General features: G+C 51.6%; 5 protein-coding genes across 5 annotated transcripts; 2 read left to right on the forward strand and 3 right to left on the reverse strand.

Annotated features, from left to right (window-relative positions):
• Positions 1–197: 197 nt before the first annotated feature.
• IAR55_002364 (uncharacterized protein) lies at positions 198–1,346 on the forward strand (the record flags this gene model as incomplete). Its single annotated transcript, XM_066945478.1, has 4 exons — positions 198–291; positions 406–807; positions 967–1,244; positions 1,311–1,346. 4 exons carry the CDS (start codon positions 198–200, stop codon positions 1,344–1,346), a joined length of 810 nt encoding a protein of 269 aa, XP_066804167.1.
• A 536-nt stretch (positions 1,347–1,882) lies between these two features.
• Positions 1,883–2,350, reverse strand: IAR55_002365 (histone H4; the record flags this gene model as incomplete). Its single annotated transcript, XM_066945479.1, has 3 exons — positions 1,883–1,950; positions 2,025–2,185; positions 2,268–2,350. 3 exons carry the CDS (start codon positions 2,348–2,350, stop codon positions 1,883–1,885), a joined length of 312 nt encoding a protein of 103 aa, XP_066804168.1.
• A 777-nt stretch (positions 2,351–3,127) lies between these two features.
• IAR55_002366 (uncharacterized protein) lies at positions 3,128–7,683 on the reverse strand (the record flags this gene model as incomplete). The annotated part of the gene is made up of 10 exons (XM_066945480.1): positions 3,128–3,479; positions 3,538–4,164; positions 4,227–4,620; positions 4,673–5,176; positions 5,229–5,472; positions 5,524–5,748; positions 5,813–6,914; positions 6,977–7,238; positions 7,306–7,464; positions 7,536–7,683. 10 exons carry the CDS (start codon positions 7,681–7,683, stop codon positions 3,128–3,130), a joined length of 4,017 nt encoding a protein of 1,338 aa, XP_066804169.1.
• Positions 7,684–8,014: 331 nt separating this feature from the next.
• Positions 8,015–8,965, forward strand: IAR55_002367 (mitochondrial 54S ribosomal protein uL5m; the record flags this gene model as incomplete). The annotated part of the gene is made up of 1 exon (XM_066945481.1): positions 8,015–8,965. One exon carries the CDS (start codon positions 8,015–8,017, stop codon positions 8,963–8,965), a length of 951 nt encoding a protein of 316 aa, XP_066804170.1.
• A 315-nt stretch (positions 8,966–9,280) lies between these two features.
• Positions 9,281–12,269, reverse strand: IAR55_002368 (uncharacterized protein; the record flags this gene model as incomplete). Its single annotated transcript, XM_066945482.1, has 7 exons — positions 9,281–10,013; positions 10,084–10,148; positions 10,199–10,685; positions 10,751–10,970; positions 11,026–11,167; positions 11,223–11,329; positions 11,396–12,269. 7 exons carry the CDS (start codon positions 12,267–12,269, stop codon positions 9,281–9,283), a joined length of 2,628 nt encoding a protein of 875 aa, XP_066804171.1.
• Positions 12,270–12,476: the final 207 nt, after the last annotated feature.

The following is a 12,476-nucleotide window of genomic DNA, read 5'->3' on the forward strand; positions in this document are numbered from 1 at the left end:
ATGCATGTCCTTACGCGTTGCATCATCACTTTCGAGGAATTTAATTCATCCCCTCATTCTTACACGTCCCCTTCGCATGTGACTACTTATGTCCGCATCCACGTCGAAGCCACCGTGGAACACATCCAGATACAACAAGTTAGTCGTGTGCATTCAATCCGCCAGTTGTACTGCAAACAGAGCGAGCGCAGCTCACCATGGCCACCTCGTTGATCGTCCCGATCGCATATATAACGGTGCTTGTCACTGCGCTCGCGATCTTCTCTCGAGTGTACAGGAAACGACGAGCTGGTGGGTCTACGACTGAAGCTTCCTTTCTTCTTCCGACGGCCTGCATACATCCAAGCTGCCTCCTCTTCTGCAGTCGCACCGGCAATGGCACTGACACTCCTGTATTCGTAACAGCCGAAAAGACCTCATTCGAACCATGGTTCCCCACTCACCCCACTCGAGAACTATACATCTCCCTAATCTCCAATCCGAACTCTGAACAAATCCCCGACTCGTTACTCAAGTCCGCCCTTTTGGTACGAGCGACGACCGACGTCAAGCGCATCTGGAGGATCCGAGACGACAAGATCGCTCTGACAAACTTACATACTCGCGGCTTGATAGGGGACGATACGATGGCCAGATTCGCAGCTGCTGAAAAGGAGTTGGAGGCGGAGATCGTCGACGTGGTTTCGGAAGCGAACACGTTCAGACAGGGTTGGGGTCAGGTCATCTTTGCGACTGCTACGGAGATGGCTCAGGCGGAAAAGACGAGAGAGACAGTCATGAGTATTCCAAAGATCAAGGCGGTGGAAGGTGGGTGCTCTGACGATTATTCGCACTGGTATCATCATCGTTTTGAGGGATCTCACCTTGGGACTCTCCTGCCCTTGTGAACTGAACGAGGGGCTCACTACGCACGAGTGATAAGGTCATCGCAATAAAGCTGATCATGCACGTCTTCATCTCGAACAGAAAAACGTATCGCCCTGCGACGGAAATACCTTCCCAACTCCCCTAATCCTCCAGCCCAACCTCAAATCCAAGCACAATCGTCCAACGCCATCACTCCTCCTTCCCAGCCCACCAGTCAAGTCGCTTCACCTCAAAAAGTACCCTCGGGAGCAAGTACACCTAGTCTTGTTTCGGAAGCCACGGTAGGAGGAAGTGCGGGAAGTGGAGGATCGTCCAAGAACGATTCCCCGGCTATTGGTGCGAGTCCCACCGCAAGCGCGACTAGTACCCCTTCCAAGGTGAGCGGAGATGATCGATCCGGACCTGGGCCGGTTTTCGCTGATTTACAAACTCATTCATCGCAGTCTACGCCGAACAAGAAGAAAGGGAAGAAGAAGTAGTGGCTGGGAGGTGATGTTCCATGCACATATTTGATCAAAAGTTGCGTTCAGAAGTCAAGATAACAAATGCTGGACAATATCGGTCGCCACAACTCTGCCACAAGCTTCAGTACTCTGCCCGGGTTGTCGCATCCAAAGATCCCGTGACTACCGATGACTGTATCTCGTGTACTCCTTCTCTGCGGAGAATCGCGGCGTTAATCGTGAGATCACTGAAAGCCAGAGGGGCTGCCGCGACTTCGTTGACCTCGTCAATGCCCACGGCCTTCTAGCAAGTCCCCATTGTGCCATCAGTCTACCCGTTAGATGTTTGTTTCATTGGATGATTGCTAAGCGAGAGACTTGCGAAATACAGCACGGACTTGCAGTGAGAAAGCACAGGTATGGCATCGGTCAACCTTTACAACCCGGCATGTGAGATAATAAAGAAAGTATCAAAAACGAATAGATCCTCCCTTCCCTCGTCCTCCTCCGTTCTCCCCTGACCGATGTGAAATAAAGCCAAACTCCTCCAAACGATGTGTGGTTTAAGATGTTTAAGCACCGAAACCGTAAAGGGTTCGGCCTTGTCTCTTGAGAGCGTAGACGACATCGAGGGAAGTGACTAAAGCGAAGAATACCAGGATCAGCGTCGGATACGATGGGTGGATCGATGAGAGAAAGAGAGATGCGACTCACCAGTCTTCCTCTTGGCGTGCTCGGTGTAGGTGACCGAGTCTCGGATGACGTTCTCAAGGAAGATCTTGAGGACACCTCGGGTCTCCTCGTAGATCAAACCGGAGATTCGCTTGACACCACCTCGTCGGGCGAGACGACGGATAGCGGGCTTGGTGATACCCCTGGAGTCAAAGAGCAGAGTATCAGTGACATGTCACTCGATGATGACGGTGATGATGATGCAAGACGGGACGGATCACTCACTGGATGTTGTCTCGAAGCACCTTCCTGTGTCGCTTGGCACCACCCTTGCCCAGACCTTTACCACCTTTTCCTCGACCAGACATTGTATAAGATGAGTGTTTGTTGGGGGTTAGAAGGAGAGAGTGGGAGAGAAGTTTGTTCGTTGGAAAGAGAAGAGAGAGAGAATGAAGAAATGGGCTGAGGGTTTATGTATGCTCGAGGTGTTTGTGTGTCCCCCGAGGAGAGAAAGATGAGGCGGCCCAAGGGGGCAGTGGCAAATAACAAAACTGACTACTACAGGGTTAATTCTCCGATGATGTGATCTTGGGATCATGATTCGGCGTTATCTCATGGCTGGTTCGGCGATATCCTCATACATCGGTGATCTTGCTCACGTGACATTGAGAAGATGATCGTGAGTGGCGCGCGTTTGTTTTTCTCTTTGGTTTTTTCTACCTGCAGTAATACCCTGCATGGAGATGATTCTCTCGAGGAAATTGGGACAACTCAGGAGGGTCCATACTATTGTATCTCCCTTCAGAGTCCAGCTATAACGCCGCACAACATACAGATATCTCTCGCGAGATCATGACCATCAAGTTATGAAGTCATCGTTTTGACACATTCTCCCGTGGCTCGGGAATCTTACCCATTGACCATCCCGAAAGCGATCAATGCGAGAATGTTGGTAATTGATATCACTGTAGATCCCAATGACCGCCTTCCACTCATCCCCGCCTAGGATCGTCGGTACTCCTAACGTCACCGCTGCTCCTTACGCAAAGTAGAAGAATGTCATCCTGGCACGTGGATGCATCATATGCTACAACAAGTTTGATATGTGTGTATGCCATCCGCGACGCACAACAAGAATGACGTGACTATGCCTTCTGCACCACTTGAACAATCTTCTCCCCGCCCCGTCTACTCCAGCTCATCCTCGCTCTCCACTCTCCCTCTTCGACTTCGGCAAGAGGCTCTCCCGTCTCCACAGTCAACTCCCATCCTTCCAGATTCACCAGACTAGGCTCATGCACCCATATCTCCGTATTCACTTCCTCTTTGCTTCCAGCCGACATCATTCCTCTGTGGGACAGGTTTCCGATGAAATGAGGTTGACTTATCGACGTGTCTTGCTGCTGAGTTGAAGGGATAGGTAGCTTCATGACGTAGCGGACGGGAAGATAGAGTGATCTGTTCTGGAATTCGAACACTACTGGAATCCGTGTTGCGCTGCAGAGTTCGACCACGATCAGCTGAGTGCAGAGCTTGAGTGATGGCAGCAACTCACCCATTCGCAAAGTCGTGCTCAACCACTCCTCTCTTTCCTTCACCTATTCTGATCCTTACTATGACTGGATCGCCTTCTCTCGCAATACATCCCTCAAGGACACTGTCCATCAAAACCCTCCTCAACCTCCCAGTCTCCTCGTACATCGTACGCGTGGTTTTACTGCCGCTCGCAATGGCTGCTTCGACCTCTCGCCTGAGACCCTCCACCAAGGAGAATTCGGGAGCTGGTCGGAGGGAATGCAATGTGACGTGACCTTTCTGGCTGGATGAAGGAATCGAGTAGCTGAAGATCAAGTCAAGATCTGAAGGCTCGATGAGGGGGAAGATACGTGAGAGCGCAGACTTTGGGACGGTGGGGAAGTTTTGGGCGAGATAAGCAAGACGGCTGGTGCGCCGCGAAGATAAGTAGGCGTATTCCAAGATTGACGGAATTGGGGGACCAGCAAGGGAGATCGACGAGTCCAGTTTAGCGGAGACCTCATCGGTCGGTTGTCCTTGTATTAATCTTCCGAGAGCCGCGACCACCTTCTTCTGACCTAAGTCCAAAGAGGCCGGTATCAATTCGTCCCTCTTGACCGAGAGGATTGTCCGAATTGTTTGATTCGGCAGAAGTGTGGAATCGGATCTGGCAAGTATGTCAGATCAGCGTCAGACTGGCTCATACTGGACGGTTCAAAGTCGACATACAAGTCGTGGGATGTTTCCAATATCCACACTGGACTGACACTCCGTATCTCACCGATCCTCACGGGCTCACTTGAAGCATTAGTTACTTCCAGGGCGACTATGCTGTCGGTTGTATCCGATCCAGCCGGCTTCATCATAGCTCTCAATCCGACCAAGGGACGGACATCGATATGATGCTCGACTGCCACCACCTCTGCGATTGTCATCTCCTTAGCTTCCGGTAGGAATGTGACCAAGCCCAGAAGATCAGTTGGCCCCGCACGCAGACCCGTGAAGATGATGGGTACTGATAAAGATTCGCCTGGTTTTACAAGTTCCGATTTGAGTATCGTTGATACGTTGGTCTCGATCAGATTGGGTATAGAAGTAATGGTATCGGTATGCTCGGTATAGTCTGTCGAGCGATACAGTCAACACGACAATCTGTCAGATATGCCGAGACGTACCTGTCGCAACGTTTCTCCGCCTGATCATTCCATACTCATTCCAGATCACTCTCACATCCTCCACTCCTACCTTGCCGGTATTGCTAATGAACAATTCTGCTTCCACTTCTTCACCTTCATAGGCCATTTCCGGTAGGCCCACAAGTTGAACTTCCAACCTCGCTCTCGCAGGCAACACGGAGATATTCAGACTATTGTCCTCAGCATAGGTTGGTTTGAGTTTATGCGCTTTAGTGACCTGCAGGCGCTTGCCTTTCCTATCCAGGGTCTGGGCACAAGGGAAAAAGCGGTGGAATATAAACGACACTTCGTGCACACGGAGGGTAGCAGAGGCGCGGGGCGTAGCAGACACCGTAATGCAGCGGGTTTCGTACGGTTCCAGATGTATTTCAGGTACAGTCTCAGCGTTCACGCCGTCTGACGAGTCGAATGACACAGTCAGATCTGCGAGAGTGAGAGGAGCATTGAGAGGATTGGTTGCGACGAGTTCTACCTTGAACGATTCTACGAATGAACAGTCAGTATGGATTGACGTACTCCATGTTCTAGTACTGACCACCGACTCCGACAACCGTCCCTCTTTCGTCGGGTAGCAGGGTCATTGGCTTCTTCCCTTTTCGATCCCATGAACCAAGCGCTTGCGCTTCCAACGCCACCCAGCGCTCTCGAGAGGAACCAGAGCCCGAAGCGGAAGGGGACGACGAAGCTATTATCCTAGTCCTCTTGACGTCAAAAACAGGGGTTGGCAGCTGTAATCTTTCCGTAGACGATGCCGGTAATTCAGGATGAGCAGTCAATTGCTATGGGGGATCAGTCTCGCTGCCGAACACTGTTTGAATGGAATCATTCACCTCGTAAGCAAGTGCCATATCTTCCAGCGGACCCGCTTGTGACCCTGAGACTCCGGTGTCTTCTCTTCGCAACAATCGCAAAAAGTGCTCAACTGCGACGTCGCTTTCGCCCAGAGTGTACGCTTGTCGGCCGAGAGAATACTCTATCCGGTCTTGAGCTGAAGTCCACGGTGAAGCTCGGTATATCTTTGACGCGCGTTCGAGACATCTCCGAGAATATGTTTTCTGTGCAAGAGTGCGATGTGGTAATTCAGCTTATGGCACTGACTTGCGCAGGATGATCACTTACCAGTCCAGCAGTTTCATATCTTCTCGCAGCCAACACCAAGTGGAAAGCCCTTCTCCTCTGCCCTTTTGTGCTCTTTCCACCCTTGACATCTGCAGCTGCAGCCTCCTCGATCAAAACAGCACTAGGCACTTCATCCGCTTCTCCTGCACTCTTGACCAACGCAGCCCCTACACCTCTCCATTCTCCCAAGGCCTTCCAAGCTTCATAATACAGCACAGTGACCCTCAACGCATCCAACTGTATTTGCGAGGCGGGTCCACGTTGATGATAGGTGATGACGGCCTGTTCGAGCCACGACGTTATTTCGGAATGTTGCAGATTGGTAAATGGCGTCGGTGCTACGGTCGGAGGTGACGATGGTAGGAAGAAATTGTGTGAGAGCAGGAGACAGAGTCCATACATTTCCGTCGCAGCTGCCGCATATCGAATAGCTCGATCTTGCGCAAAGTCACGTCGAAGGGAATCATACACGTTGCCGGCGAAACGGTAATCGCGAAGCATGAATGCGAAGTCAGCCAGACGACGAGATAGTGCCTCCACTGCCGAAATCGGGTAATACCCCTTGACTGTGTTGTATCCCGTTGGCGTCGTTCCCGGAGCAGGACTATTCGGTCTGCTGCCAAAGAACTTCCGCCCAGCCCCGAACAGTCTTCCAGTTATTCCTCTTCTGTTGGAATGATAGATCTCATTCCATTCTCTCACCCTCGCTTCCATCCAGGGTACCAGACTCTGCACAACCAATTCCCTCACTAAAGCTGCTAATCTTTGCGTGTCTTCTGCAGTCAATTTGGCGCCATACAGTTTCCGTCTGGCAGGCTTCGTGGGCGTGCTAGGCGTGTCGGACACTGCTCTTCCTCCAAGTGAAGCTGAGGCGGCGGCCATGGGAGAGAGGGTGAGAGAGGAGAGGGCCGAAGCATACACTTGAGATAGGGCAGATGGAGTCACGATGTCCGGTGTGAAGGGTCGAGGAAGTGGTATCGTTGGGTGAGTGGACACGTCGGGCGATTCAGGTGGTATCCGTCTTTCTATCTGGGAATTGATCACTAGAAGTGTGGAATGAGGACCGTAGGCCTTTTTGACATTTGCAAGCAGCTCATGTGCACTGTCAGTCAAGTCGGTAAGCTTTAGAGACATCTCACGGTGTCTGGTCCCGGCGAAACTCACGGTGTCGTATCATCTCCCATACTGTTCACGTCATGTATGACCACGTAGAATCTTAAGACATTGGTCCCATCCATCCAAGGTACGCTCTGCGCTGCTGAGCCGGTGGTTTGCGCATGCAACCTGTTGATCGTTCCTAACGGATCAGAGGTAGCCGTCGATACAGCGAACAAGACTCCGACGGGATGATCGAATGTCTCGTGAGATGCAAGCGGTCGAGAAGAGAGGAGAAGAGATCGCGTCAAAGGGTAATGCTGTTCATCCTCTGCGTCAGATGTCAAAAGTAAGCTCGAGGTACCTGGACTGGGATGCGTAGCGGTCGTTGACCTCACCAGGTTTCTTCGCACCGACGAAGCTACTGATGAGATCGACCACGACATCGGGATTGGGTGACGATAATGCCGGATTGGTATATACCGATTCGAATGAAACGAAGCGTAGGGGAAATGTTGGGTGGATCGTCGGTGTGAGGGTGGACGACAGTATAGATACTAAGATGGAGTTGATCACAATGTCAGCTGTGGCAGAGCGTGAGAAAGGTTGCTCTTGAAACTTGGCTTACCCCTCTCTGTCCCTCCTTCCCAGGGTCTCAACAGCTCCTCCAAGCCTCTACATCCATTCGCCTCACAAGAATGGATGACATCTTCAGATGTGAGAACCGCTATTCGTGGTGAGAGTGATTGGACGAGGGAGAGCGGAGGGGAAGGCATGACTTGACGGCCCTCTTCTGGGACCCAAGCCGGGGTATGTGGACCGTTTCCCGTATCTGAAGAGGTCGGTAAGTATGCTGTGAGATGAGATAGACGTTCAAAACAGAATGACTACTTTCACGTATGGACATGAACACCCCCCAGCACGCGACGCAGGTTGGATTACATACCGATATTACGCGCGCCTAATTCAGAATTCTCCGAGAGCGCTCCTTCCCAAAAAGTTCCTCGCATTGTGCCGTCCACCGAATTCGATCTTTTCAACTTGGTTGACATTGAGGTGATCTGCACAACACAAAAGTCATTGCTTTCACTCCCTTCACCACTGACCATGTCGTCCGCACCTCTACGGACGATGGCCCCCTCGGCATCTCGGACTTCTGCTTTACGTCGGTCTGTTGTCCTCCCTTCAATCACACGACCGGCGTCCTCATCTTCCTCTTCATCACCAAAAAAGTCGTCATCAAACGCTTCTATCGCCCCTACTCCGCTGGAGGAATGGACCCTCCCTCGGATCCATCTCGGACCTACCCATACATCTCGATACTCTCAACACTACAACACGACCCTTGCCTCCGACCTCATGTACATGACATACTCTCATCGACTTTCCCAACGACCTGCCAAACCCGCTCCCGTCGAGCCGTCGCTCACACCGTACGAAGCGAACCGACCTCGACCACCTATCATGCGAGGAAACCGTGCTCTGAGGACGAAGACCACACAAATTACTTCTGATTCTGTGCCGAAGCTCGAGTCCGTCATCATTCACACCATGGTGAAAGAAGCGATCGGTAACAAATCAGCCCTATTATCTGCCATCGCTGCCTTCCGAGCGATCTCTGGTGAGACGCCCAACGGAGGAGGGCGAAGTGGTTCTTCGGGTGTAGAGGTGATCGTCGCCAAGAAATCAGCGGCAGCTTGGAAATTGAGAGCGGGCATGCCTGTCTCCGTCAAAGTCGAATTGAAAGGAGAAGCGATGTACGATTTCATCCAGTCTCTCGTCGACTTTGTCCTTCCCAGATTACGAGATTTCCCAGGTATACCTTTACCACCAGCTTCGACGCCGAAGAACTCGCCGGCGAGCTTGACGGGTGTGGTCAGCTTCGGGTTCGGGCCGACAGCTATGAGCTTCTTCCCGCAGATCGAATCGAATACAGATGCGTATCCGAAATTACACGGTTTCCACGTTTACTTCAAGACGAATTTGAGAGGAGAGAACGCGCATGAGCATGCCAGAGCGCTTGTCAGTGGATTCAGAATACCGTTCCATCGACGATAAGGGAAGACTTGGGGAGCCGGTACGGGGGGCGGAGGATCATGGCAGTAGACGGCAGGATGCGTGCGCAACGTGGGGGCGGAAAGAGTGACGACGATGACAATGATGCGTCAGTGCGTGGTGGGAGTAGTCAGTGAGAAAGGCTATGTGGTGAGGCAGAGCGAAGACGGGCGGAAGGAGCGCAGAGATGTCATAGGTAAAGGGACGACTGGTCCGACGTAGTCCAGCAGCATGATCATGCAGTTCTCATTCTACTCATGGTAAGAGAGAGAAAGATCTACACCTGAAGGGGCAATTCATCCGAGTAATTTGCTTGACTTAGACGACCTGCACCTCCCAAACCTTTCTCCCCTCCCATACTGTCTCCTTACCACCTTTGACGGTCCTCTCATCACCTACTGGCAAGATCACCGCCACCGTCTTTCCCCACAGTGTCTCGAACCCGTGTTCTTCAAATTTGATTTTCACTTCCACCTGGTCTTTCCCACCCTTGTATTCGACAACGATTATCGTTTTACCTGGATCCGCAGAGATACCGTCATCTTCCGTCCATTTCCCTTCGTAAGTGGTTTCTTCAGAAGAAGGGAAAAGTTGGACACCTCGCCAATCATCCAACCCAACAACACCGCCTTCCGAATCCAAAAGGACGTCCACGCCGTCGGGTGTAGTCCTTGCCGGACCACTTTTCTGAGTGACCGTCTGATACCGTTTTCCCACAGGGATCACAGCGCCTTCCCTCGCAAAGAGACCGAAGTGCTCAAGAGGGGTTGCAATGGTCGCCCTTGTTCCTGCTGGATATCTGCGATAAGGGGCATGAAGGTCGAAGTAAACACTGGTGTCGTTTGCTGATGACTTCGGGAAGTATACATCTCGTGTTAGCTCGCCTTCGTACAGTGCCGGGGCAACGAGTATGGATCCGGGTCCAAGCCATGCGTCGAATCCATTGAGAATCGTGTCGGTGTAGAGCTCAGGATCGGTCGAAAATTCGCCAAAGCCGAGCCATGCAGTACTGGGTGTAGCATCGAGATGAGATTCCCACATGAGGGAGTTGCTACGATGGGGTTGTCAATGATCAATCACTCATATACTGACGCCGCGAGTTCGGAAATACTCCGACTTACAAGAAGGGGAGATATTCGTATCGCCATTTGATAGCTTCCCGGACGATTGGCAAGACCTCAGGATACTGTGCGGTCGTGAGCGTGCTGCTCGTATTGAAAGTTTCTTTGAACTCACCATCCAGGGCGTATTGGTCGCAGCTGCTCCTGAAGGATCATCTTTATCGGGCTTGAAGCTGTGAATGCAGAATCGACTATGTGTTACTCCTAATTGGACCCATCTGACAAACATTTCCGGACTGGGCAAAAGCCCTCCAAATCCACCGATATCGGATCCGTAAGATTGCATGAGCGACATCCCTGCATTGAGCTGAATGGCTTGAGATCCTCGAAGATTGTGCCAAGATGTCCAGTTGTCTCCAGACCAGGTGGAGCAGGCGTACTTGAAGGTTCCAACATTGCCTGATCGGGTCAGCACATAGGATCTCCTCGATGGTAAGGCTTTTGACAAGGTGGTATGTGAGACATAGTTCATCAGTTCTGTGTTGATCATCCGACCAAGAAGTCCAACAGTAGCGGGGCCAGTGGACGGGGAAGCGAACGAAAGAGGCATATCAGATTTGCAGAGGAATTGGTCGTCGTGCAGATAGTACTCGTTGTTGTCGCTAAGTAATTCGAGTACATGAGTCGATTGCTCAAAGCTGAACGAGCTGAGGTGAATGAGACTCACTCCCACATGCCATCACAACCCAAATCAATCAAGCTCTGCACGCCCTCAGCCCACCACTTCCTTCCTCCTTCACTGGTCATGTCCACCCAGCTTCCTTTCTCCGACACACCAACACCGGAAGACCATATTCTGGTCAAGACCGAAGCCTTCATGATCGGGTCATGGAATAGCGCATCTTCCTTCTCTAGTCTCTTGTAATGAGGATGCGTTTGCAGAGCGTCTAAGAAAGACACGTTGGTGAAGACCCCGTCTTCTTGATCCCGCAACGGACTCACAGGGCTTTATGTTGGGTACCACCTTGATACCTGATTTGTGGAAATGTCCCACCATGGCTTTGAAGTTCGGGTACCGGTCTTTGTTCATTGTGAAGACATATCTGTTTCCGTTAGTAGGATCGACCGTGTATCCAGACGACAACTACATTGCAAGTCAATCTCAGGCCGCTTCCTCGGTGAATCACCGTACCACTCACATGCATTGCCGAACAAGGAATGTCGTGCTTCTTGCACAAATCTGGCCATGTGGAAAGGAGGTCTTGAGCTGGTGGCTTGTCGCTTTCTCCGAGACCCATGCCGGATGCTGTCGCCACACCAGTGTTCAGTGACATGAAAGACTCAAGACGCCTAGAGACCGCCTTCTACTCACCCAAATAACCCAACCAATCCCTGCCGACCAATCTTGGTCTGCCCACGATCTCCGCAAATGTCTTGACAACCTCCTTCACTCCCTTCCCTATCAAGATCCATTCTTCCAACCCTCCCCAATCCTGCCTATAAGCTTTGAAGTAACCCCAAGGGTCGTCGTGCTCTCGTCTCACATCCCAAACACCGCCCGAGTTGGTAGGGTGATAGATCGCATAGGTCGAAATCAGGTCTTCACCCTCTTTGATAGGCTTAGGCGAAGAGATCAGATATGGAGTGTGCTTGTACAGTGGATCGGTGTTGTATGCGTCGTAAGCTGCCGAATCCGATCCGTGCATCGTGAATGAACGATTGCTCAGATCCATGGGGGCAGCTTTCTCCCCAAGACCCAGATGGAGGTTGTCCGGCTCGACCCACCAATGTCGCATGATACCATGTTCGGTCAAAGCATAAGCCCTGTTGGGCAAATCACCCAAGATTCGTATGTTCTTCCCGTTCACTTCTTCGAAGACGTATAGCAGCAGATGCTCAGACCATGAAAGGTGGAGCTCTCGCTTCCGTCCCGTCCCATCGAACGCGTCGGGACCTGAGGATGGGAAATCGAACGTGGCTATGCATTCCTTCTCGTCCAGAGAAGTGAGCTTGAACTGGAGTGAAACGGGCGGCAGGACAACATTGTCGTGGGGAGGCTGGGGTCTATCAGGTCCAGTGAGAAGAATTCGGTAGACGTTGGTGAGAGGGAACGATAGAGTGTATGTGAAGTTGCAGTAAGGTCCAGAAGACGGGGTTTTGAGGGTGAAGGAAGTCAGGGAGCTGCCGACTTTTGGAGGAGAGGCAGGGAGTCGAAACCCAGAGAGCTCACGCTCAATGATAGGCATGATCAAGATTAATCCAAATAGGTAGAAACTAGGTAGGAGCAAGGCGATCCAGTAGAGATTGTACGTGTTGAAGGGTTAGCGAATCTGAGGAGTGGAAAAGCTTTATTTGACTGATATTCTCGCCTTGGTCTTCAGAAGTTGTGCGGATCTTAAGAAGACACTTGCCAGTCCGGTCAGCCCTTCCGAGATGGACCGGAACGACAAAGG

The sequence above is a fragment of the Kwoniella newhampshirensis genome, chromosome 4, assembly GCF_039105145.1.
Source record: "Kwoniella newhampshirensis strain CBS 13917 chromosome 4, whole genome shotgun sequence".
Lineage (NCBI taxonomy): Eukaryota > Fungi > Basidiomycota > Tremellomycetes > Tremellales > Cryptococcaceae > Kwoniella > Kwoniella newhampshirensis.